Source organism: Bison bison, unplaced genomic scaffold (assembly GCF_000754665.1).
Source record: "Bison bison bison isolate TAMUID 2011002044 unplaced genomic scaffold, Bison_UMD1.0 scf7180017864373, whole genome shotgun sequence".
In the NCBI taxonomy this organism is placed as follows: Eukaryota; Metazoa; Chordata; class Mammalia; order Artiodactyla; family Bovidae; genus Bison; species Bison bison.
In genome coordinates, this window is record NW_011494945.1 from 7,253,443 (window position 1) to 7,278,913 (window position 25,471).

Consider the following 25,471-nt stretch of genomic DNA (forward strand, 5'->3'; position numbering starts at 1 on the left):
ATTAAGTGATATGAAGTTTCAAGTAGGCACAATAATCATAATATTAACCATCTTTTTATATAAATAAGGAAATGTTAACTGCCAAAATGTTTTTTTCTTTATACTTACATACAAAACATACTCTGCTTTTATTTTGGGTGAAGGGAATCTGAGTTTTAAATAAAATCCCAAACCTCAGGTAAACAGAAGAACAGTAGTTACTATTATATGAAAATTCAATGAGCTAAGTACTAAGCACAACATTTTTAATCTATATAATTCTCATGCTTTTCCCATGTGCTTTTTCCTCTAAGTTGAATGCCCTTTCCTGCCTTGTCTGGTAACTAATTTTTCATAACCTGCTCTTTGGAAATACTCCTGACATGTGCCATGTCCTCTACTCAAACTGCTAGTGTGGGCTGAGGTCTCTTTTTTTATACTCTGCATTCTGTAGTTAGCTTAATTACAGAAGTTCACACATGAAATGAAAAAAAAAAAACTTTATTGTCTGATTGTAGATAATACCGAAGACACTATTTAATCAAATTCAGTGACCACCACCAATATATTCTTACCATAATATCTCCATTAATAATTTATTAATTTTGACTGGGCAAAATCTTAGTTTGTTCAGGAAGCTTCATGAGGATTGCAATTTTTGAATTACCATATATCCAAAAATACACATTTTGGGCTTGGATTTTCATAACAGTGCAATTGACAAGAGGGTACATCTATTCTTTTTCAATTTAGTAAAAACTATTCTACACTATTCCAGAACCAACTTTAGGTGAAAAAGTCTCAGTCCAGCTTGATTTTTTTCCCCATTGGTTCTTCTTCTATGTAACTGTAGGATTCTCTATCCTTTAAGTTTAGTTTTACACCAGAAAAGCACATTATTCTTCTATTTTATCTTTATGTTTTCTTTTTTAGAAATACAAACTATGTGAATATTTGATCTGTTGTCTAGTTTCCATACTAACACCTTCGCTGTAATAGTTTTTAGTTTCTGACTATTTTGGCTTCATTTTGTGTGATTTCTTTTCATAAGTCTGATCTCTTTATCACTGGTTTTATTTCCAGTAGTGTTGATTCACTGACTTACTTTTATTAAGATGCTTTTCACTTTTTAATGGGTCTGCTTTCAGTCTTTTCTTAGCTCTGCCAGCCTATTTTTCATCTAATCTTACAGTTTTTCATCTCTGGTTTCTTATTTCATTGGTACCATAACTTTAGTTTCTTTTATAATATAGCAAAGTTTTAACTGGAAAAAATCTGCCATTTCCTGGGATAATTCTTCTAAAGCAAGTTTTCATGTGTTCTTACTTGTTTAGTTCATGCCTACCTCTCCCCCATCTACTCCTGATACTTCCTTCTTATTGCTGCCATTTCATTTTTTCAATAGTCTCTACATGGAACCCATGTTCAGTTCATTTTACCTTCTGCTGATTTCTCAGTTTTGAATATGGGTAGTCTTATTCAGGTCTGCTGATTTTCTAGGAAGGGTGGGTAAAAATTTACTTACACTAAAAAGTTTTTATTATAAAAATAATTCAATATCATTCCAGAAATCTCTGAAAGGTCTAAAACAGATAATTTTAATCATCTATAATCTTATCATTCAGAAAAAAGTTCTGTTTACATTTAGGGATATTTATTTTCAGTATTTTCTATGTATATATATTATTTCCAAGAAGAGTAATAGATACACTTACGTTGTATTTTTCCACTCATATTATCCTTGAGCATTATTCTACATTATCACACAATTTTTGAAAATGTCATTCTAAATAACTATACTATTTCCCCTCATGTGACTATACTATAATTTACTTAACAAATCCTCTAAACATGGGAGAGAAAGACATTCCCATCACTGCTTTCTTTTTCCTTTGTTTTTATAGTTATTCCATTTATATTTTTGTATCTATGGAAAAATATGGCTGGGTTTCCAAATAACAAAAAGAAAAAAAAATTAAGGGTAGGAAAGGGAAGGAATTAAATTCAACCTGGCCAATTTTGTTGCCTATTAGCAATGATGTATTAAAATATCACAAAAACTAAGGTTTGGGGTTTAAAAAAATGTATAGCTACAAAGATGTCTGAGAACCTTTTGTCACATTCTGTGAGCCTTCCCTTTATACTTTGTGTGTTTTATGCTACATGAAGAAACTATTTTTAGCATCTATTTTTCTTAGCTTCCCTGTTTATATTTTGGTATCTACGTACACCACATTACTTTAGATTCCCAGGTGGAGAAAATACTGCAAATCTACCTTCTCCTCAAATGTAAAATAAGAATATAAAGGGGAAAAAATTATTAACAGCATAAATCTTCAAAAAGTACTTTTTCCTACATCTATAAATATCTCAGAGAAATTAAAATCCTCTGGGAGCCTAAAACTGGTCAAGGAAACAGATGTTTGGATAGCACAGGGAATAAAGTTTGGCACTAACAATAGCTCCCACTGAAGTATATTTCAAAAAGATTGTCTGACTACATCTTCAGAATATTTGAAAATAAATGTTTTTACTCCTCCTTCTTGGTAAGAATTTTTGAGTTTTATGTCTTTAAAAAAAAATACAGTTCTATCCTTTCTTTGGATATGCTTTTATGGACGGTGAAAAATGTACCTGAGAATTACAGGAATTATATTTGGGCATATGTGCTTCTTTCTGATACTTATCACATTCTGCTTGTTAGAGGTATTTGGGTACATAGTATATACCCAACTAGATTATAAATGACTTGCAAGAAACACAACTTACTTATTACATATTATCCATTATACCTAATGTAGTACTTTGCACGTAGTAGGTTCCCAATAAATATTGGTAGAATCATTATTAAATAATTACATTAAAAATTATTAAAATTAACAGTGAAAAAAGTGGCTACTTTATTCTTAATCATATTGTAATGAAGACTATTTTAAACTCTATGCAGTGGTGATATACACAAATATTTAAACGATGTGCCTCAACTTGACATAATTTCATGATAACTTGATGGCAATCACATTTAAATATATTAGAATATTTTTGTAATAATGCTACTCTAAAATAGAAACTTTAATAGCTGGGAAAACATGTTAATGGCCATTAACCGGAAGGAAACAAGGAACATTAAATATTTTTTCAGAAACCAATGTATAAGTTCAAACATTCCACTATAATATTTATGAGCAAACCTCAAATTAACATTCATAAAATGCAAACTATCAAATGTTTCAGCTAGACAATAATTTATACCATATTTTGCAATTTTTCCTGCATACAAATTGATGAATACTATACAAAAAAGATTTCTTTCTTCTTTAGTATCTTTAACTATTACTATAAATATCAAAATAAATTCTACTTGAATGAAAGACCATAGTGATCCTGTAAAAGTCTTTGATTACCAATCAATATGATATTAGTCACTAAACACAAGTAAGTGATTTTTCTTACCTTCAGGACAGCTATGAATGGGACAAAATTAGCTCTTTGGAGTCCATTTTTATAGAGATCTGAAAGAAAAAATTAGTATTAGCTTTTCACTTAGCCTAAATCATAATGTTAGGTTATATTTTAGCCTAGCAAATAAAGCTTTCTACTGATGAAAAAAATTAAAAAGTGAAGGAGAATAAAAATAACCAAAATTCATCTCTATTCTGGTACTATACAAAATTTATTATGTTCTTAAAAATAGAAAAAATTAACAATCATAGAAAGAACATCAAAAGACCTTCGACCAAATTAGCTTTAAACTATAATAAAATGCAAGCAAAAAATTTGGACAATATCACAAATGATCCTAAATCAATAACTCAACATAAAAAGATGATCTATTTAAAATTATTAATATTTGAACACCTAGATTCTATCAGGAAACAAATTATATCCCCCTTACCTCACCCATAATAAAAGTTCTCAGTACAGAAAACTGTGTAATGCAGTGCCTTTTAAGAGAACATACCAGTAGATAGAACTGTGTATGTATTTGTGTCAAAGTTATATATTTGTCATTAAAGTAAATAACATTAGGGACACTCTACTTTAAAAGAAACTACCTAACGACTTACTTGGTGGTCCAGTGGTTAAGAATCTGGCTTCCAATGCAGGGTATGCAGGTTCAATCCCTGGTCGGGGAACTAAGATTCCACATACCACAGGGCAACTAAGCCTGCGTGCCACAACTAGAGAACCTGCATACTGCAACTAGAGAACCTGCATGCCGTAACTCTGAGCCCACGTGCTGCGACCACAGAAAAGCCTGTGTGCCACAAAGAGCCTGTGCACTGCAATGAAGACCCAGCGCAGCCAAAATTGAAGGAAAAAAGAAAGAAACTACCTAAAGATTAAAACTCCATTCTTAATAGACTATAAATTTAATATAGTTCTATATCGTAAACAGGTAGTTTTTACTGTCTTAGAATGTTGCTTTATATATGTGCCACGGTATATGTTCATACACATATACACACACATAAGCACACATTATTAAGGACCAGTAAGTAGGAATAAGGAAACAAATTTTAAGCTCTGCATACTTTTTGTTAAAAATGGAGACTTGGAATATTTTTTCAGAAGGTTGAAATTTTATTGCATATTAAACATTCCTTTTAGGAAATTCCCTGGCAGTCCATTGGTTAAGACTCTGTGCTCTCACTGCCGAGGGCCCAAGTTCAATCCCTGGTAGGGGAACTAAGATCCCACAAGCTGCATGCCACAGCCAAAATAAATAAAGCATTCCTTTTAAAAGTCAACTCTATAAAGTAATAAGATTTAAAAAATAAAAAAGTATAAAGATAACAGTAAAGTCTTCCAAGTGATAAAAATTACAAGTTAATGTCTCAATTTTCCTTTTTAAGTATTGCATTATAGGCTCCTTTCTGTATTTTTTTGTTTAAAGAAAATTTAATAACTAAGATTTCAACTGCCACACTTACTTCTGGAAATAAAATATGGTCATTAGAAAACATTTATTCTCTTTAGAAAAATATTCATCATAACATCATTATAGCGGAGAAAGTATTTGCATAAGCTCTTTGGTTAATTAAGGACTACAGGCTTTAAATTCAGTTACATTTAAAATTCTTATTTAGTGATATTACAAAAAGTAAGATAATACTAGCCAGACTGTGAGGATCTCAAAATTCAAAATGAGGTCTTTTTTTCCTATAATCAATACCTCAAATGAGTAAAATGGGTAAAATGTAGGAAATGGGTTTAAAGTAAGATGTTTTCATAGTCTTCCCTAATTACAAAGTTGCTAGGGAATGTGCATAAAAATATTGCTATGGGATAAAGAGTCAACGGTCATGACTGCCAGTAAGTAGTAAAAATCAAAAATGAAATAATTTTTAAACACACACAATGCTTACAAGCAGCTCTATCATAACAGCTAGAAACTGTAGCTTTATCTGTAACAGCCAAAGACTGGAAGGAATCCAGATGGCCATCATTAGGTGAATGGACAAATTGTGGCACATCTGCATAGTGAAATAGTACTCAGCAATAAAAAAGACAAACTATTTATGCATACCAAAAAATAGATGGATCTTAAAATAATTATACAGAGTAAAAGAAGTAATACCCTCCACCCCTTAAAAAAAGAGTACCAGAATGTGTGATCCCATGTATAAAAACTCTAAAAAAGCTGACTCATCTATAGCAATACAAAGCAAATCAGTTTTCTCAAGAAGGGACAGATTGGGACAGCGATGGTAGGGAGAGATGAAAAAAGGGAGGAAGAACATTGGGGATGTGATGGAAATGTTAATTATATTGATTGTGGTGGTGATTTCACAGATGTATACCTATGTCACTATTATTGTATTGAAAGTAAAAGTGAAAGTGAAGTCGCTCAGTCCTGTCCAACTCTTTGCAACCCCATAGACTGTAGCCTACCAGGCTCCTCCATCCATGGGATTTTCCAGGCAAGAGTACTGGAGTGGATTGCCAGTTCCTTCTCCAGGGGAATCTTCCCAACCCAGGGCTCGAACCCAGGTCTCCTGCATTGTAGACAGACACTTTACCATCTGAGCCACCAGGGAAGTCCTGAATTATTGTATTATTATTGTATCCTTTAAAAACATGCCATTTATTGTATGTCAGTTATGACTTAATAAGCTCTTTGAAAATTTATTAGGGAAAGAAACATACACAACACTAGTGAATATTAAAAAAAAAATGAAATGTTACAGAATTAAAACCAAAATATTACACTAATGAAAGTTTATCTATGTTAAGTAACGTTTTGGCTTTTGGTCTTACTCACGAAATCTTTTTGAATGGACATATACGGCACACCCTAAGATGTAGTTTCTGGAGGAGAGCAAGGCAACCCACTCCAGTATTCTTGCCTGGAGAATCCCATGTACAGAGGACCCTGGCAGGCCACAGTCCACGGGGTCGCAGAGTCCGGACACAACTGAAGCAACTTAGCATGCATTCATTCAAGATGTAGTTTAATAGGCATGCACCGTTCAGAAGGTTAATGGCTATGAGAAATGTAAAGGCCCACTTGTAATATTCTTGATTAAAAGATTTCCACCGAGCAAAATTAAAGTACAATAATAATGCCTTTAAATCTTTGAGATTTAAGTTTTAAAGGTTTAACTTTTAAAAAATCAGCCTTTAAAAGGATATATAATTCAAATTTCATGATCTAGGAAGTATTTTCTAAACAAAATTCTAAACAGAATTCATTTGGCTTGAAAACCTTTAGGTTTTTATAGGACACTTAAGTGAAAAAGGACTGTACTCGTTAAACTGAAGAGTTTTTTGCAATTCAAATATTATGCTAATTATCAATACAATAGATACATCTCTTGAAATGTTATTTAGCTACCAGAATTTTTAATATTTAGTTGTTTAATATTATTTTTCTTAGGCATAAAGATTTTATAATATATTTAAATCAACATTTGTCATTATTTACTAAATAGCATTTTAAAATTTAACAGAAGTTCTTGCCTACAATTTTTAAATGATCACTAACCAGAGCTAAATGAGCACTTGGTCATATAAGACAGAGTACTGGAATCATGGGACATTCAGTTTTTGAGAATGGTATAAGGACCTCTACATTCTCCACAGTGAATAACTGTAATAATACTTACAGATGAAATACATGCAAAGAGGACTTTTAAAGTAATTACAAGGATCTACATAAATACTTTGGAGATGCCCACAGACATGTAGATCTTTTCCTTAAAATCCACTGTCAAAACGACCAGGATGAATAACACCTATTTATATAAGAAATAGGGGTTTTGAGTAAGAAAAACTTTTAAGATAGGTAATTAAAAGGAGTTTTCCTAAAAATTAACATAAAATACTTATATGATTCTATGGAAGCAATCTGATTTACCCTTCCAGGAGATGCTTGTTTTAGTGTAGATTAAAACAAAATGGCATCTTTAGGCCATGTAAGCAGGAAGAGCTACTTGGCTTCTTTTAAAAAATCTAACTGGAGTTCAAACAATATTATACCAAATGTGCAGATATTATAGTGAATTAAATATGTCCATTTGACGGCATATTACAATTCTATAATCAATTCAATGTACATTCGTGTATTCCTATTATTTGCACTGAAATGATTGCTGAGGACAAAAAATAAATAAAAGAAGGAACTAGCATCTGCAGAATACCTAGCAGGAGTCAGGCAATTTGCTAGACATTTCACACAAACAACAATCTTAATATTCCTACACAGCAAATATTTCTACCTCCATTTTACAGACAAAGAAACTGGCTCTAGGATTTTTTAAAATAACTTGCTGATTTCCAGCTAGTAATTAGTATATCTAGAAATTTCAGAGGCTAAAACTGATAGATTTTTTCAGAACCACAGCGTAACCAGTTGGACTTGTTGCAGCTGACAGACACAACCACAGATCATAACCATGATACAGGGTATAAAAGGATACAAGGTATAAACATAACATAAAGAATGAGAACTATTCATCTCATCTGGGTTCAAAGGCAGCTTTGCAGGTAACAATGGGACTAGAGTACCTTGGAAAAATAATCAGGGTGCCACGAAGCAGAAAGCAAGCATGGGTATCCCAGGCTCATGTCAGCTCCCAGGCTCAGTCAAGAGTGAGCCCAGCTCATGACTTTACTTTCTTTTCTATACAATCTACTGCTCAAATCCACATTTTCTAACAAGCTTTCCTTGAATACACTATTGCGGGAAGACTTCAAGAGTGGCATTCCATAATGCTAGTTCTGGTCAGCACAGCTTTGTATAAACACTGGACACCAGAAAAAAAGGGACAGTTCTCTCTGAGAATAAGAAACGTATGCACTTTGTGCCTGGAAAACAGGAAACTTAAGCATGTATGCACAAGGAGGGGGAACCCAAGCAAAGCCTGGCTCCGATTCCCCAATTGAGGAGATGGGTGAGACTCTAGGGAAGAAAAAGTAGCTAGAGTTCACAGGGCAATCAGTGTACCAGAGAAAAGGGAGCTGCTCAGTGAAAAAGTGCTAAAGACCTGCTGAGGGTCCCAACTGAGTCCCTAGGTGAGTACTGATCAGCATATATGTGTGAGGAAGCTACCTAAAGCCAAGAGAAGAATCATTTGAAAGTACTCAAGGAAACCATCACTGGGGTGCACACATGGCTAGGAATAGTGCCTATCTCTACTAGACAGACTGGAAAACTTCTAAATATACAGGGTACTGAGCAGAATACTGAGAAGGGATTTATCTCAGTAGCAAGAAAAATTAGTCCTAGACTAAATATGCTCTAGTCCTGCCATACAAAATTTAAAAGCAATAGCTAAAAGAATCAAATTGTAAGAAAGAGAATAGAGCTCAAGAATGTATATAGGGACAAAAAATATCCAATATCCAATCAAGTAAAATTCATATTGTTTGACATCTAATAAAAAACAAAAATTACTGGGCATGCAGGGAAACAGGAAAATGTGGCCCAGAACAAAAAGAAAAAAATCAGTCAACAGAAACAGACCAAGGAATGACACAGATAATAAATTTGGAAGAAAAGAACATTAAAGCAGTTTTGCTATATTCTATGTGTTCAAGCAGCTGGAAGAGCAAGCATATCAAATAAAGACATGGAAAATATATATTTTTTAAACTGAAGAATTTTTCAAAATGGAAACTATAATATGTGAGACAAAAAATATGCTGGATGGGAATAACAGCAGATTAGATACTGCAGAAGAAAATATTAGTGAGCTTTAGATCGTAGCAATAGAAAATAGCCAAAGGAAAGGAGAGAAAAAAGAGATACATTACATACAGGAGGATTAGAATGATAGTAACTTCTCATTTGAAACAACACAAGCCAGAACACAGTGGAGCAACATTTTTAAAGGTCAAAAGAAAAGAAACAAATCTGTCAACATATGATTCTACCCTGTACAAAAATATCTCCTTAAGTAGGGACTTTCTGTGACATACAAACGCTGTAAGAATTTATTCCCAAAACACCAAAACCATAAGAAATCGTTTAAAGAAGTCCTCAGGGAGAAAAATAATATTGGATGGAACCCTGGAACACATAAAGGAGTAAACAGCACCAGAAATGGCAACTCTGGGCAAATATGAGCCTTTTAAAATTATTATCTAAATCCTTTTAAAAGGTAATAATTTCAAGCTAAAATAATAGCAATATACTGTGGGATTTATAACATGGAAGTAAAGTGTATGGAAACAATGGCACAAAGTCTGGAAGAAGAAAAATGGGTATATACTATGGTAAGTTCTTATACTATACCTGAAACAGTCTAATATCACTTGACGGTAGACTGTGATAAGTTAAGCATATATACTAAAATCTCCAAAGCAAACCATAAAACCTTACATAAAACTCCATAAAAATGAAGTTATAGAGTATATATTCCTTTGTATACTGCTGCTGCTTTAACTCATTCTAATCTTTCTAAAATTTATCCATGTTGTTATGTGCTCATTCCTTCTCATTGCTAGTGTCAATAATTTGTTTAGCAACACACAGATTTAAAAATCTGAAAGAAATGTTAGGGTCATCTACACATTTATTGTTGTTGATGATAATTTACCACTTGTATCCTTGGCTAATATTTTGAATGAAAACTGCTTTAGAGAAGTCAGGAAGATGAAATCCTATCCATCAATTCTATGAATAGTCTTATAAATTGAATCCATCTTTTTATTCAAATAATAACTGCCAGCCCCCATTTTAGATATCCTATGACATTTTAAATGCTGCAATTTCCTATAACAGTGATAACCAGGGTCCAAGGAAAAAGCTCCACAGGATCCTTTTTAAAAAAAAAAACAATGAAAGAGAAACAACAAAATGTTACATAAAATCTTGATTACAAAAATACTACCATCCATACACTTATATATTTACTGCAGTAGGTCAAACACCAATGAAGTAGTTTTTCATACCAGAGTTTCATTTTATACACAGAATCAATGAATGGAAATATCATGACTGGAGTCTTCAATGAGAAAACAAACCTTAGGTACTTTGGGGAATCCCCATACACAAAGACGACCCCAAAGCGTCAGGCAAAAACTAGTGGCAAAGACCTCGACTCTTCGGTTAACTTTTAAAACCATCTATTTCATTATCAACTGTGACAGGCTGAGGCTCAGCCAACAGCTTTCACTTTAGCCCTAAAGGTCGTCTTCGGAGTCTGAAGTGTGTGTGAGTGCTAAGTCTCTTCAGACTCTGTCCAACCGTATGGACTATAGCCTACCAGGCTCCTCTGTCCATGGGATTCTCAAGGCAAGAATAGTGGAGTGGGTTGCTGTGCCTTCCTCCAGAGGATCTTTCTGACCCAGGGATTGAACCTGCATCTCAAGATGTGGAATCAAACCCACATCTCTTATGTCTCGTGCATTGGCAGGTGGGTTCTTTACCACTAGTACCACCTGGGAAGCCCAGTAGTTGTGTATGGATGAGAGTTGGACCATAAAGAAGGCTGAGCGCCGAAGAATTGATGCTTTTGAATGGTGTTGGAGAAGACTCTTGAGAGTCCCTTGGACTGCAAGGAGATCCAACCAGTCAATTGTAAAGGAAATCAGTCCTAAACATTCATTGAAAGGACTGATGCTGAAGCTGAAGCTCCAATACTTTGGCCACCTGATGCAAAGAACTGACTCATTTGAAAAGACCCTGATTCTGAGGAAGATAGAAAGCAGGAAGAGGAGGGGACGACAGAGGATGAGATGGTTGGATGGCATGACCAACTTGATAGACACGAATTTGACCAAGCTCCCGGAATTGGTGATGGACAGGGAAACCTCACATGCTGCAGTCCATGGGGTCGCAAAGAGTTGGACACGACTGAGCAACTGAACCGAACTGAGGTTCTCATAAAGCACTGGCTTTGGGTCTCCTGTGACATATAGCAAATTCCCACTAGCTAGCTATTTTACATATGATAATGTATATGTTTCAATGCTACTCTCTCAAATCATCCCATCCTCTCCTTCCCTACTGTGTTCAAAAATCTGTTCTTTATGTCTGCGTCTCCTTTGCTGTCCTGCAGGTAGGATTATCAGTACTGTCTTTCTAGATTCCATATATATACATTAATATACAATATTTGTCTTTCTTTCTGACTTACTTCACTCTGTATGATAGGCTGTGGGTTCATCCACCTGATTTGAACTGACTCAAATGCATTCCTTTTTACAGCTAAGTAGTATTCTATTGTGTATATGCACCACAACTTCCTTATTCATTCATCTGTCAATGGACATCTAGATTGCTTCCATGTCCTAGCTATTGTAATAGTGCTGCAATCAACCTTGGGGTACTTGTGTCTTTTTCAATTATGGTTTTCTCAGGGTATATGCCCAGTAGTAGTACTGCTGGGTCATACAGTAGTTTTACTCCTAGTTTTTTAAGGAATCTCCATACTGGCACTTTCAATTTGCATTCCCACTAACAATACAAGCATAGTCCCTTTTCTCCACACCCTCTCCAGCACATATTCTTTGTAGATTGTTTGATAATGGCCATTCTGACTGGTATGAGATGATACTTCATTGTAGTTTTGATTTGCATCTCTCTGATAATGAGCAACGTTGAGCATCTTTTCATGTGTTTATTAGCTATCTGTATGTCTTCTTTGGAGAAATGTCTGTTTAGGTCTTCCACCTATTTTTTGATGGGATTGTTTTCTGGTATTGAGCTGCATGAGATGCTTGTATATTTTGGAGATTAACCCTTTATTAGTTGTTTCATTTGCTATTACTTTTTCCCATTCTGAGGGTTGTCTTTTTACCTTGCTTAGTTTCCTTCATTGTGCAAAATCTCATAAGTTTAATTAGACCCCATTTGTTTATTTTTGTTTTAATTTCCATTACTCTGGGGCTTCCCTGGTGGCTCAGAGGTTAAAGCGTCTACCTCCAATGCAGGAGACCGGGGTTCGATCCCTGGGTCAGGAAGATCCCCTGGAGAAGGAAATGGCACCCGACCCCAGTATACTTGCCTGGAGAATCCCATGGGTGGAGAAGTCTGGTAGGCTACAGTCCATGGGGTCGCAAAGAGTCAGACACGACTGAGCGACTTCACTTTCATTTCACTTTCCATTACTCTAGGATATGGGTCATAAAGGATCTTGCTGTGATTTATGTCAGTGTTCTGCCTATGCTTTCTTCTAAGAGTTTTACAGTTCCTGGCCTTACATTTAGGTCTTTAATCCGTTTTGACTTTACTTTTATGTACAGTGTTAGGAAGTGTTCTAATTTCATTCTTTTACACGTACATGACCAGTTTTCCCAGCACTGCTTATTGAGAGACTGTCTTTTCTCTATTGTGTATTTTTGCCTCCTTTGTCAAAGATAAAGTGCCCAAAGGTGCATGGATTTATCTCCAAGCTTTCTATGTTTTCCATTGGTCTATATTTCTGTTTTTGTGCCAGTATCATATTGTCTTAATGACTGAAGCTTTGTAGTATAGTTTGAAGTCAGGAAGGTTGATTCCTCCAGCTCCATTCTTCTTTCTCAAAATCATTTAGCATTTCATATTTAGGGCTATGATTTAATTATTGTTTTCTTTTTGTCTCTTCTGCTTTTTCTTCATCTGTTCTTTTCTTGCCTTTTTAAAAATTATTTGAATACATCTTAAAATTACTTTTTGTCAGCTGGCCTTTATTTTATTTTTCTTGTTGTTCTAGGGATAACAATATATAAACCTCATTTTATACTGCTTTGCTGTATTGAGCTTTGCAGATACTGAATTTTTTTCAAATTGAAAGTTTGTGGCAACCCTGTGTTGAGCAAGTCTGCTGCTGCTACTGCTGCTAAGTCGCTTCAGTTGTGTCCGACTCCGTGCGACCCCATAGACAGCGGCCCACCAGGCTCCCCCGTCCCTGGGATTCTCCAGGCAAGAACACTGGAGTGGGTTGCCATTTCCTTCTCCAATGCATGAAAGGGAAAAGTGAAAGTGAAGTCACTCAGTCGTGTCCGACTCTTCGCAACCCCATGGTCTGCAGCCTACCAGGTTCCTCCATCCATGGGATTTTCCAGGCAAGAGTACTGGAGTGGGGTGCCACTGCCTTCTCCATGAGCAAATCTATCAGCACCATATTTCCAACAGCATTTGTCCACTCCATGTCTCTATGTCATATTTTGATAATTTTCACAATATTTCAAACTTTTCCCTTATTATTATATTTGTTATGGTGATCTACAGTTAGTGACCTTTTATGTTACTGAAAGTAGCTCTTTTACCCCTTTCCTGCTTGTCCATTTCTGCTACCCTCTATAATTAAGAGTCTAATTATAGGAATGAGGTTACTAAGCAATTGAAACTAACTCCTGATTTAAGCTCTCCTGAATGCTGTACCATGCCTTGTCAAATCTGTTGATTCTTTTCCTATATAAAAAGAAAGAAAGAAGAACCAAGCAGTTACAAAATTACTAGCTCTCTACCCCCAACAGCCTCTTTAGCAATCCCGCAGGCAGATCATGAAGGCAAGATAACATCTGAAGAGTCAGTCAGTCTGCACTCAATGGAGAATGATGCAGAACCCAACATCCTACTTCAATGATTCACTGAGATTCTTTGCCCAACCCCATTTTTCCCTTTAAAAACTGTCATGGCTAAGCAGAATTTTTGGAGTTGGTTTCTGGACATGAGTCTACCTTCTGCCCAGATTGCTGCCTTTTATGATTAAAGCACCTTTCTCTTCTACTGACACTTGCTTCTCAAATTATTGGCTTATGAGCAGCAAGCAATCAAATCTGGGTTTGGTTACATTACTATTACAAAAAGATATCAACTCACTAAAGGTTCAGATAATGATTTGCATTTCTTGGCAATAAAATATTTTTTAATTAAGGTGTATATGTTGTTTTTTAGACATAATGCTATTAACACATTTTATAGACTACAGTAGTATAAAAAAATCTTCAGATGCACTAGGAAGTCAAAAAAAATTATGTTGTTCACTTTATTGTAGTACTCGCTTTATTGCAGTGGTCTAGAACCAAACCATGAAATTCCAGATGTTCAAGCTGGATTTAGAAAAGGCAGAGGAACCAGAGATCAAACTGCCAACATCTGCTGGATCATCGAAAAAGCAAGAGAGTTCCAGGAAAGCATCTACTTCTGTTTTATTGACTATGCCAAAGCCTTTGACTGGGTGGATCACAACTGTGGAAAATTCTTTAAGAGATGGAATACCAGACCACCTGAACTGCCTCCTGAGAAATCTGTATGTAGGTCAAGAAGCAACAGTTAGGACTGGATATGGAACAACTGACTGGTTCCAAATCAGGAAAGGAGTACGTCAAGGCTGTATATTGTCACCCTGCTTATTTAACTTATATGCAGAGTACATCATGAGAAATGCTGGGCTTGATGAAGCACAAGCTGGAATCAAGATTGCCGGGAGAAATATCAATAACCTCAGATATGCAGATGACTCCACCCTTATGGCAGAAAGCAAAGAAGAACTAAACAGCCTCTTGATGAAAGTTAAAGAGGAGAGTGAAAAAGTTGGCTTAAAGCTCAACATTCAGAAAACAAAGAAGATGGCATCTGGTCCCATCACTTCATGGCAAATAGATGGGGAAACAATGGAAACAGTGACAGACATTTTGGGGGTGGGGCTCCAAAATCACTGCAGATGGTCACTGCAGCCATGAAATTAAAACATGCTTGCTCCTTGGAAGAAAAGCTATGATAAACCTAGATAGCATATTAAAAAGCAGAGACATTACTTTGCCAACAAAGGTCCATCTAGTCAAGGCTATGGCTTTTCCAGTAGTCATGTATGGATGCGAGAGTTGGACTATAAAGAAAGCTGAGCACTGAAGAATTGATGCTTTTGAATTGTAGTGTTGGAGAAGACTCTTGAGAGTCCCTTGGACTGCAAGGAGATCCAACTAGTCCATCCTAAAGGAAATCAGTCTTGAATACTCATTGGAAGGACTGATGCTGAAAGTCTAATACTTTGGCCACCTGATGCAAAGAACTGACTCACTGGAAAAGACCCTGATGCTGGGAGGGATTGGGGGCAGGAGGAGAAGGGGACAACAGAGGATGAGATGGTTGGATGGCATCACCAACTCAATGGACATAAGTTTGAGTAAACTCCAGGAGTTGGTGATGGACAAAGAAGCTTGGTGTGCTGCAGTCCATGGAGTCGTAAAGAGTCGGACATGACTGAGCAACTGAACTGAACTGAGGATCAAACCTGCAATATTTCCAAGCTTACCAGTATCCTTAACTTTTCACACTTAGAATTAATATCATACCACTTCACACAAAAAAATGTAGAAACCTTGCATCCATATAAGTCCATCTAAACATCCCACTTCGTACTATGTGTCATTTGCATCCTATCCACATACATTATAAATCCCACAGATGATGTTATAATATCTCATAAAACAGTCATTTCTATTTTTAATAAATTAAAAATAAAAAGTAGTTACTTATATTTACTCCAATATTTACCACTTCTGATGCTCTTCTTTTCTTCTTGAGGATCCAAATGTCTGTTATCATTTCCTTTCTACCTGTAGAACTTCTTTTAGAATAGCTTGTATTGCATATCTGATGCTAATGAATTTGTTTAGCTTTCTTTGATATCAGAATATCTTTATTTTATCTTTATTCTTGAAGGAAATTTTTATTTGATATAAAATTCTTGGTTGATAACTTCTTCCCCAGCATTTTAAAGATGTCATTCCACTGTCTCTAGCCTCCACAGTTTCTAATGGAAGTCATCAAGATGAGTCGCCAGTCCAGGTTCGATGCATGATACTGGATGATTGGGGCTGGTGCACTGTGACGACCCAGAGGGATGGTATGGGGAGGGAGGAGGGAGGAGGGTTCAGGATGGGGAACACGTGTATACCTGTGGCGGATTCATGTTGATATATGGCAAAACCAATACAATATTGTAAAGTTAAAAAATAAAATAAAATTTAAAAAAAAGAGCTAATCATTGTTCCCTGTATTTAACGTCATTTTTCTCTGCTGCTTTCTAGATTTCCTCTTTACCTTAGGCTTTTAGAAATTCAATTACAGTGTATAAGCAGTACTTTCTTATATTTATTCTGCTTGGATTTCACTGAGGTTTTCTTGAATCTGTAAATTTATGTCTTCACCCAAGTTGGGGAAATTTTTGACCATTATTTCTTCAAAAGTTTTTCTACCCATTATCTCTCCTTGCCTTCTGGGATTCCAATTAAAAATATATTAGAAAGCTTGTTATAGCTCCACAAATTCTTAAGTCTCTGTTTCTTTACTTCTGTCATTTTCTATTCTTCTTCACATTGGGTAATTTTAAGTTCTCTCTGGCTCTTTGCTGTTATCCTCATTCTGCTAATAAGCTCTTGAAGTGAATTCTTATTCAAAACACTGTCTTCTTTTAGTTTTAAAATTTAAATTTGGTATTTTTATGGTTTGTATTTCTCTGCTGACATTCCTTATCCTTTCATTCATTACAAACATATTTTCTTTACCTCATTTCCCCCTAAATTATAGTTACAGTCCTTGTTTTAGTCCTTGTTTGCTAATTCCAATATCCGGGGCATAGTGGAGTTGTTATCTGCTGATGGCTTTTTCTCTTGAGAATGGGTAATATCTCCTCATTCTTCACCTTTGGATGGTATTCTGGACCTTCTGGATTCTGTTTCTGAAGACCATTGATATTTTTGTCTTAGCAGGAAATTACCTTGGTTGGACTAAAACTATAAACTCAAATCTAAGTTCAGCCCCCTATCCTTAGGAAGCTTCTAGTTTGCTCTGCAACTGTATGGTTCAGAGGCCAGTCAGAGAATTTATACACAGAACTTGAGAACCTGGGGCTATATCAATCTAGTTCTCCCTGGGATTCATTTTTCATTTTCCAGCAGCTATGCTTGCCCTAAACGCTGCAATCTGGTTATTCTAGCCAGAAACAGTGTGGTTTTTCTATCAGAATTTTAGTCATTAAATGCATCACTCACTTTATCTGCCCTAAAGCTGATAACCATTTTTTTAAAAGAAAGAAAGAAAAAAAATTAAAAGAAAATTCTCTTCATTTTGGTTCTCTTCCAGGTTTTGTCTCCCTTCTACAATCTTTCTGGGACCTTCAGATAGTTGAGTTACATATTTTGTTCAGAATGTATTATGGCTGTCTGCAAGAAGGTCTTTTGGTTAGGAGCTTATTCAGCCACACCAGAAGAAGTTTTAGTTTTTAATAGAGGATGTAACCCATTTATTATATTTCCTGTCATTGACATGCCTGATTGTGTTCCATGCTTTTTATTCTTTTTTTCTGCTGTTTCTTCTGCTTTCTAGCTTTTGCTTTAAGAAATATTTTTACTTTGATCCCTTGTCTTTTCTAGCAATTTGAAAAGTAGAAGGGGTATCTTAAATTCTAATATACTTGACAATATATATATTATTTTTTCCCTAGTTATCAGTGCCACAAATATTGACACTATCACTTAGGATCTGTAAACTCTCTATTTAAGGGGAACAAAATTTACAAATAAATAAGCAAGCAGAAATTACAAATATTCACTTAACCTCAATTCACTGTTATGATCAATTTTCTTATTTCCAACACTTCTTTTTTAATAAATTCACATTTTAAGACCTCTTTCTTCCAGAGGACTCACTTTTTAAAAAAATCTTTTCATTCTTTATTCTCTTTCTGCACACTACCAGAGCTTTATAAGTGGTTTCCCCTCATCACTGATTTCATTTTCTATAGTTTCAATTCTACACTTCAGTGTTTCTAATACTGATTTTAACTGATTTAATTTAAACCCCTTTATCACATGTTGCTTTTTTTAATTTCATCTGAATTCTTAGTAAAAAGGTTTCAACCCATTTGTTTGTCTTCTCTCAGCTTCAGATCAGATCAGTCGCTCAGTCGTGTCCGACTCTTTGCGACCCCATGAATCGCAGCATGCCAGGCCTCCCTGTCCATCACCAACTCCCGGAGTTCACTCAGACTCACGTCCATCGAGTCAGTGATGCCATCCAGCCATCTCATCCTCTGTCGTCCCCTTCTCCTCCTGCCCCCAATCCCTCCCAGCATCAGAGTCTTTTCCAATGAGTCAACTCTTCACATGGGGTGGCCAAAGTACTGGAGTTTCAGCTTTAGCATCATTCCTTCCAAAGAAATCCCAGGGCTGATCTCCTTCAGAATGGACTGGTTGGATCTCCTTGCAGTCCAAGGGACTCTCAAGAGTCTTCTCCAACACCACAGTTCAAAAGCATCAATTCTTCGGTGCTCAGCTTAGATCTTCTATATTACAGAGTCTATGTTTCCCTTATTTTTAAAGAATACAAAATAATCTTCTAATGCTTGCTTACTTCTCTTTCCTACTTATTGTTCCCATATTAAAGTATTTTCTATTTACATAACCTTGAAAAAGGAGTGGTATGACTAATCTTCAAGGGCTCCTGTAACCTAAGATATATGGTGATTCCTCTTTCCCTATCCACCTAGTCGTTCTTATAATATTTCAGTCTGTACTATAGTTTACTGTTAAAAAGTGATAACTGACATCCTTGGCTTGTTCATTCTTGTAGTAGATATACCACAATGTTTCCAGGAAGCATACTTCTGTCTTTTGAACTGATATACATATATTTGGTATCATATTAAGAAACTCTCCATCTATTTATATGTCATGGTGTGATTACATCAAGATGCTGAATTTTGTCAAGTGCTCTTTTATGCTTTTATGGAGAACGTCAATGGATTTTTTTTCTCCCTAGAAGTATTGTGTGTGTGTGTGCTTAGTTGCTCAGTCGTGTCTGACTCTTTACAACCCCATGGACTGTAGCCTACCAGGCTCCTCTGTCCATGGGGATTCTCCAGATAAGAATACTGGAGGGGATTACCATCACCTCCTCCAGGGGATCTTTCCCACCCAGGGATCGAACCTAGGTGTCCCACATTGAAGGCAGATTCTTTACTGTCTGAGCCACCTGGGAAGACCCCCTAGAAGTATTAATATGATAAATTACATGAGCATGTGTGTGTGTGTGCATGTACCAACTTCCCAGTGATATCCAGTCTTTTATTTACTACAAACAGATTGGCTTGAGTAAGAATCACACAGTGTTGTTGCCTGATAATCTAAATAACACAGGATTATTCTTGGACGTTATAAGGCTATCTATAGTATTTTCATTATAATAAATAGTGAATTAAAAACTAAAAAGTCCAAGAGACTTCCCTGGTGGTGGTCAGCTGGATAACAATTCGCCTGCCAATGCAGAGGACACAGGTTCGACCCCTGGTCCAAAAAGATTCCACATGCGGTGGAACACCTAAGCCCTGTGCGGCACGACTACTGAGCCCGTGCTCTAGGGCCTGCAAGTCCCAACTGCTGGGCCTGTGTGCCACAACCGCTGAAGCCCACACACCTAGCCCCTGTGCTCCACCGGGGAAGCCGCCACAATGAGATGCCCTTGCGCTGCAACCAACAGTAGTAGCCCCAGCTCACTACAACTAGAGACAGCCCGTGTTCAGCAATGAAGACTCAGCAGCAGCAAAAATAAACAAACAAATAAGAAACTAGAAGTCCACAATGCATTCCTCAAACAAGGGATTTTTTTCTTTTAGCACTTTTTGTTTTACTGTCAAAAAGCATAGCCATTTCAACTTGCATATTGTTTTTCTCTACAAAAATATATTTGTATTTTTGATTGAACAAGTTCTTACGTTTAATTATTAATTTCAATTTAATTAACTTAATCTACCAATCTATTATTAATTTGTTCTTAGAGTCTCCATGCACTTAATCTATAGTATTGCTTTTTCCTACTAGAATATCATGAAATGAACAAAATTTTGTTAGAAAGTGAGTAGCATATATATGATATTTTAATTTTTGTTTCTGGCTCTTCTAATGATCTGACAGTATCATCTTCAAAATGTAAAAATAGGTCTATTTGTACATGAGCATTTGTACATGTACATTTGTATTTACCTAAATGACAAAAATGCTAAATAAATCATTAACTTGAGAGTTTATAAAAGTAAGAAACTGAATATAAACTAAAATAGATATATTTTATCTAAAAACTTCCCAGCAATTTCCTATTCCTGTGGATCCTCTCTGCTTCAAGAATCTTAACCAGATTACCCTAGAAAATGTAAAACAGCACTCCATATGTTGTGTTACAAATAGTTAAAATACATTAAACATATTTTGAGTTTACAAGAAAGTAGAAAAATCCCTGCAGACCAGTAAACACTCAGGAAGCCAAAAGCCAAAGTAGTAATCATGAGCTGACACTGGTTTGAGATTTTAACAACTATGCGGTGTAGACAATGAGGCCATTGACCTGAGCAAGGCAGGACTTAGAAGGGAGGACTAGAAAAAACAGCGACACACAGGCAGTCACTCTTTGGTACCTTATTCCCTTCACCCCTCAAGTATCGCTTCCCTTTCTTTACTTGTACTGGACTTTCCCAGACTACTACCTCCAGAGCTATTTTCTCTTCCAAGTTCCTAAATTCTGGCCTTGCTTTTACTGGCTAACAATTATTTTCTATTAAAATTAAAGGTTTCTAATCACTTTCTATTAAAATTAATAACATTTATCTACAAATTGACAATAAAGGTATAACTGTAATTTCTACCAACAACCTTTATTCTTAATTGATGCATTCTAACAAGAAATGGAGGGGATAAGATGAATGATGTGGAAGAAAGTTAAGCATAGCAGCTAAAGATAACAGAGGGGGGAAAAATACAGTGTTCTTCTCCTAGGCAGTATCTTCTGGACTTCTAGCCTCCAGATTATTCTGTCTTTATTGAATAAAGGCACTACCACCTACCCAGTTGTATGAGCCAGAAATTTAGAAATTGTCCTTTCCTTTTCCTCAATATCCAACCTATAACCAGGTGACACCCATTTTACTTCTTAACTATTTTTCAAATCTATCCTCTCTGTATCCTATATCAAGTTTTCTCAACCTCATATCTATTGATATTTTAGGCTTGATAGTTCTCAGTTTTGGGGGGGGGGTGGGCATCCCTGTACACCACAGGATGTTTTGGCAGAATTTCTGACTTCTATGAGATGCCAGTAGCAGCACCAACTCCTCCTTACTGCCGGGTGGTGACAATCAAAGATATCTCTAACATTGCCAAATACCTCCTGGTTTGCAAAATACCCCCCAAGATGAGATCACTGCCTTATACCAAGTTATTATCATTTCTTGTTATTATCATATATTGTATATATAGCAATAACCTACTAGAGTGTCTCCCTGAATCCACCATATTACTGTACCCCATCCTATAACCCATTCTCCATACTATAACCAGAGTGGTATTCCAAATCCAATCTTACCAGTCCCTACTAAAAGCACTTTAGTGGCTTCCCATTTCTCTTATAATAAAATCCAAAATCCTTATTACTGCTTTATAAGGTCTGAGCTCTCACTTCTCCAGATTCATCCTGTACCTCACTGTATACTACTTCCCCTTCATTGGTGTATTCCAGCCACATTGGCTAGCTTTCAGTTCCTCAAACAGGTCATTCTCTCTCCAATCACTGCGCTTTGCTTCAACCCTCTGCCAAGAAGGTTCTTCTCCCACCTCGCATAACACTCTGAGAATAAGCAGAAGCTATTTTGAAAATAATAATAAGTATCCGGGGGCTAGAAATTAACAGCAGTAACCTAAAGAAAAAGTTGAATGCATTCTGATGGCTGGAAAAGAGGACATACTATACCTGGGATGGGGTAGAAAAAGATCAGTGATGACCAACAAGAAGGAAAGATAGAGGACAGTGTGTCAAAAGAGTCACAACCTACATTCTAGCCTCTGTTCTGTCACTCACTATCCATGTGATTTCTTTTTAATCTATAAACAGGAAAACTAACTTTTTTGTTGTCCAATTCTATGAGGTTTAACAGATGTAACCACCAGTACAATCGGGATACAAAACAGTTCCAAACTCCCCCTCAAATTCTCTGGTGCTGGCCTTTTGTAGTCAAACACCTTATCACTCCAGGCCCCTGGCAACCACTGACCCATTCTTTGTCCTACACATTTAACTTTTCCTGACATTCAAACTTAATCTTCCTAAGTCTTGTTTCTTCAGTCATGAAGGAACACACACACACACACCAGCAGGAGATGGCATATATATATAACATATATACCATCTTCTTTATATTAAAATAGTAAGCTACTTATGATGACTGATTGTCTGCCATGGTTAAAAAACCTGGTGTATGCTAAGCATCCCATCTAGATTCATATTTAGAAAAGGCTTTCTTTAAATTTGTGGCTAATGCCCGATTTTTGGAATCCTGCATCTTGGACCTTCAGTCTCCTCCATAGGGACGGCTCCATCTCGGATTTCTATGTGCTACCTTAGTGGCCCTGTAACTTTGTTTACTCCTACAAAGCTATGAGCTCCAGAATGTTCCTAACCTCTCCTGTGGTTGGCCTTCCTCAGTTTACACACTGCAGTAGCTTGAGCAGCCACTGGCAATTTTCTTCTCAACAGTCTTTGCTTGGGGAGTCATTCTAAGCTTGTTCAAGCACCTTGCTTTTTATGAACATAGCTTATCCTGAATGCCTAAAGGTAACACTGAAGATACTATTAAGTCAACAAGTCGAAGGAATAGAGTCAAGCCTTCTGTCCCCATTGATGATCTAATATGAAAAAACTCATTGCCTTGTCTCATAGGGCTATTACACTAGTAAATCACAAGAATGAGATACAGAACATTATAAGGATTTTAATAAATGCATCTGAAAAATCATTCATAATTCTCTATAGTATAACAGATTATGTATAACTATAATTGTTTGAATAACTAGATCTTAAGGTATTGATGAACTAATTAATGTTTCCCTAAAATAAGGCATCTTACGGTATACAAGAAGAGTCTAAACTTGGCCTAACCCTTCTGCTGCTGCTGCTGCTGCTGCTGCTGCTGCTGCTGCATCGCTTCAGTCGTGTCCGAATCTGTGCGACCCCATAGACGGCAGCCCACCAGGCTTCCCCGTCCCTGGGATTCTCCTGGCAAGAACATTGGAGTGGGTTGCCATTTCCTTCTCCGATGCATGAAAGTGAAAAGTGAAAGTGAAGTCGCTCAGTCTTGTCCGACTCCTAGCGACCCCATGGACTGCAGCCTACCAGGCTCCTCTGTCCATGGGATTTTCCAGGCAAGAGTACTGGAGTGGGGTGCCATTGCCTTCTCCGGCCTAACCCTATTTATATATTTTAATTAATGAACAGCTGAAGATATAGAAGCACAATTACTAAGCTTATAAATGTCATAGCTAGTAGGGGTAGCTAAAAATAATGTTAGAATCATACTTTAAAAATATCAACATAAATTAATAATATGAAAAACATAGACAAATTAATAAGCTGAAACAGGAAGAAAAAAGAGATCAACTACAAAAATAGAGAAAGAGAGAGACCTAGTTTGACAGCAGCTCACACAGTAATATCTGGGCATATTAGTAGATTACAAATTCTCTATAAGTCATTAATGTGACATGACAATTAAAAAAAAACAGAACAAAAAACTCACACCACTACATTGCTCTTTTCAGGTTCAGTGATGAGCTCCATGTCACCAATTCCAATGATCAACTCTCAACCTCATTTTTCACCTCCTAGCAGCATTTAACAAAGGTGATCATCCATCTTTTTTGTACCGCTTCCCTTTTCCTTGTTCAACATACTCTTGGCTCTCCTACTCATTGGCTGCTCTTACCAGCTTCCTTTAGGACAGATGACTCCCAAATTTCTATCTCCAGTCCAAACCTTTCCTTGAAATCCAAATTTATATGCATCTGTCTCATAACCATAGACACCCCAGAACCCTACGTCTACCTCCCTTCCCAAATTAGCTTTTCCTATAGTCTTTCCCATTACAATAAACAGCCAAGTTACCCTTCCAATTGCTCAGGTCATAATCTTTGAGCTATTCTTGATCTTTTTTTTTAATAACCCATATTCATTCTATCACTAAATCCTTTTGACTGCCTGCAAAACCTGACTACTCTCACCACCTTCACTGCTCCGTCATCTGCCCTCAGGATTGTTACGGTCATCTTCTAAATGGTCTCCCTACTTCCAACCTTGAAACCTCACTCCCACAATCTATTCTCAATACTGCAGAGAGAACCTTTAAAAATACACATTTACTCAATATTCATTCTAAGCCTATTTACTGAGATCCAATTATGTGCAAGGCATTATTTCAGGTGCTTAAAATATACATATATGTGAAAAGAAGACGTAAAAGTTGTTGCTCTCTTAAAGCTTTTGTATCCTGGAAGAGCACAGATAATAAACTATAAATACAGTAAAATAAATAAATAAATGAAGTACATGGTAGATCCATAAATGCTACATGAAAAAAACAGAGCAGGTAAGAAGAAGCAGTGCCAGGGGAAATGGGATGGTTTGTAGATTCAAATGGGAAATGAATCTAGGTGTCATTGGCAAAATAACCTTTGAGCAAAGACCTGAAAGAGGAAAGGACTTAATCATGCAGATATCTGGTATAACAGCATTCCAGTCGGATGTTAACATTCAGTTCAGTTCAGTTGCTCAGTCATGTCCGATTCTTTGCGACCCCATGAATCGCAGCACGCCAGGCCTCCCTGTCCATCACCAACTCCTGGAGTTTACCCAAACTCATGTCCATCGAGTCGGTGATGCTATCTAGCCATCTCATCCTCTGTCGTCCCGTTCTCCTCCTGCCCACAATCCCTCCCAGCATCAGAGTCTTTTCCAATAAGTCAACTCTTCACATGAAGTGGCCAAAGTATTGGAGTTTCAGCTTTAACATCAGTCCTTTAAAAAAACACTCAGGACTGATCTCCTTTAGAATGGACTGGTTGGATCTCCTTGCAGTCCAAGGGACTCTCAAGAGTCTTCTCCAACACCACAGTTCAAAAGCATCAATTCTTTAGTGCTCAGCTTTCTTCACAGTCCAACTTTCACATCCATACATGACCACAGGAAAAACCATAGCCTTGACTAGACGGACCTTTGTTGGCAAAGTAATGTCTCTGC

The 25,471-nt window shown here is 36.4% G+C and overlaps 1 protein-coding gene across 8 annotated transcripts in view; it reads right to left on the minus strand.

Moving 5' to 3' along the window:
• Positions 1–25,471, minus strand: part of LACE1 (lactation elevated 1) — a 201,090-nt gene that overhangs the window by 105,615 nt on the left and 70,004 nt on the right. For all 8 annotated transcript variants that reach the window (XR_826767.1, XR_826768.1, XR_826770.1 and 5 more), the window contains exon 7: positions 3,433–3,491. Coding sequence is in view for 3 of the 8 variants with exons in the window: in XM_010856641.1 (XP_010854943.1) it covers positions 3,433–3,491 (59 nt within the window). In the remaining 5 variants the exon portion in view is untranslated. The remainder of the gene's footprint in view (positions 1–3,432; positions 3,492–25,471) is intronic.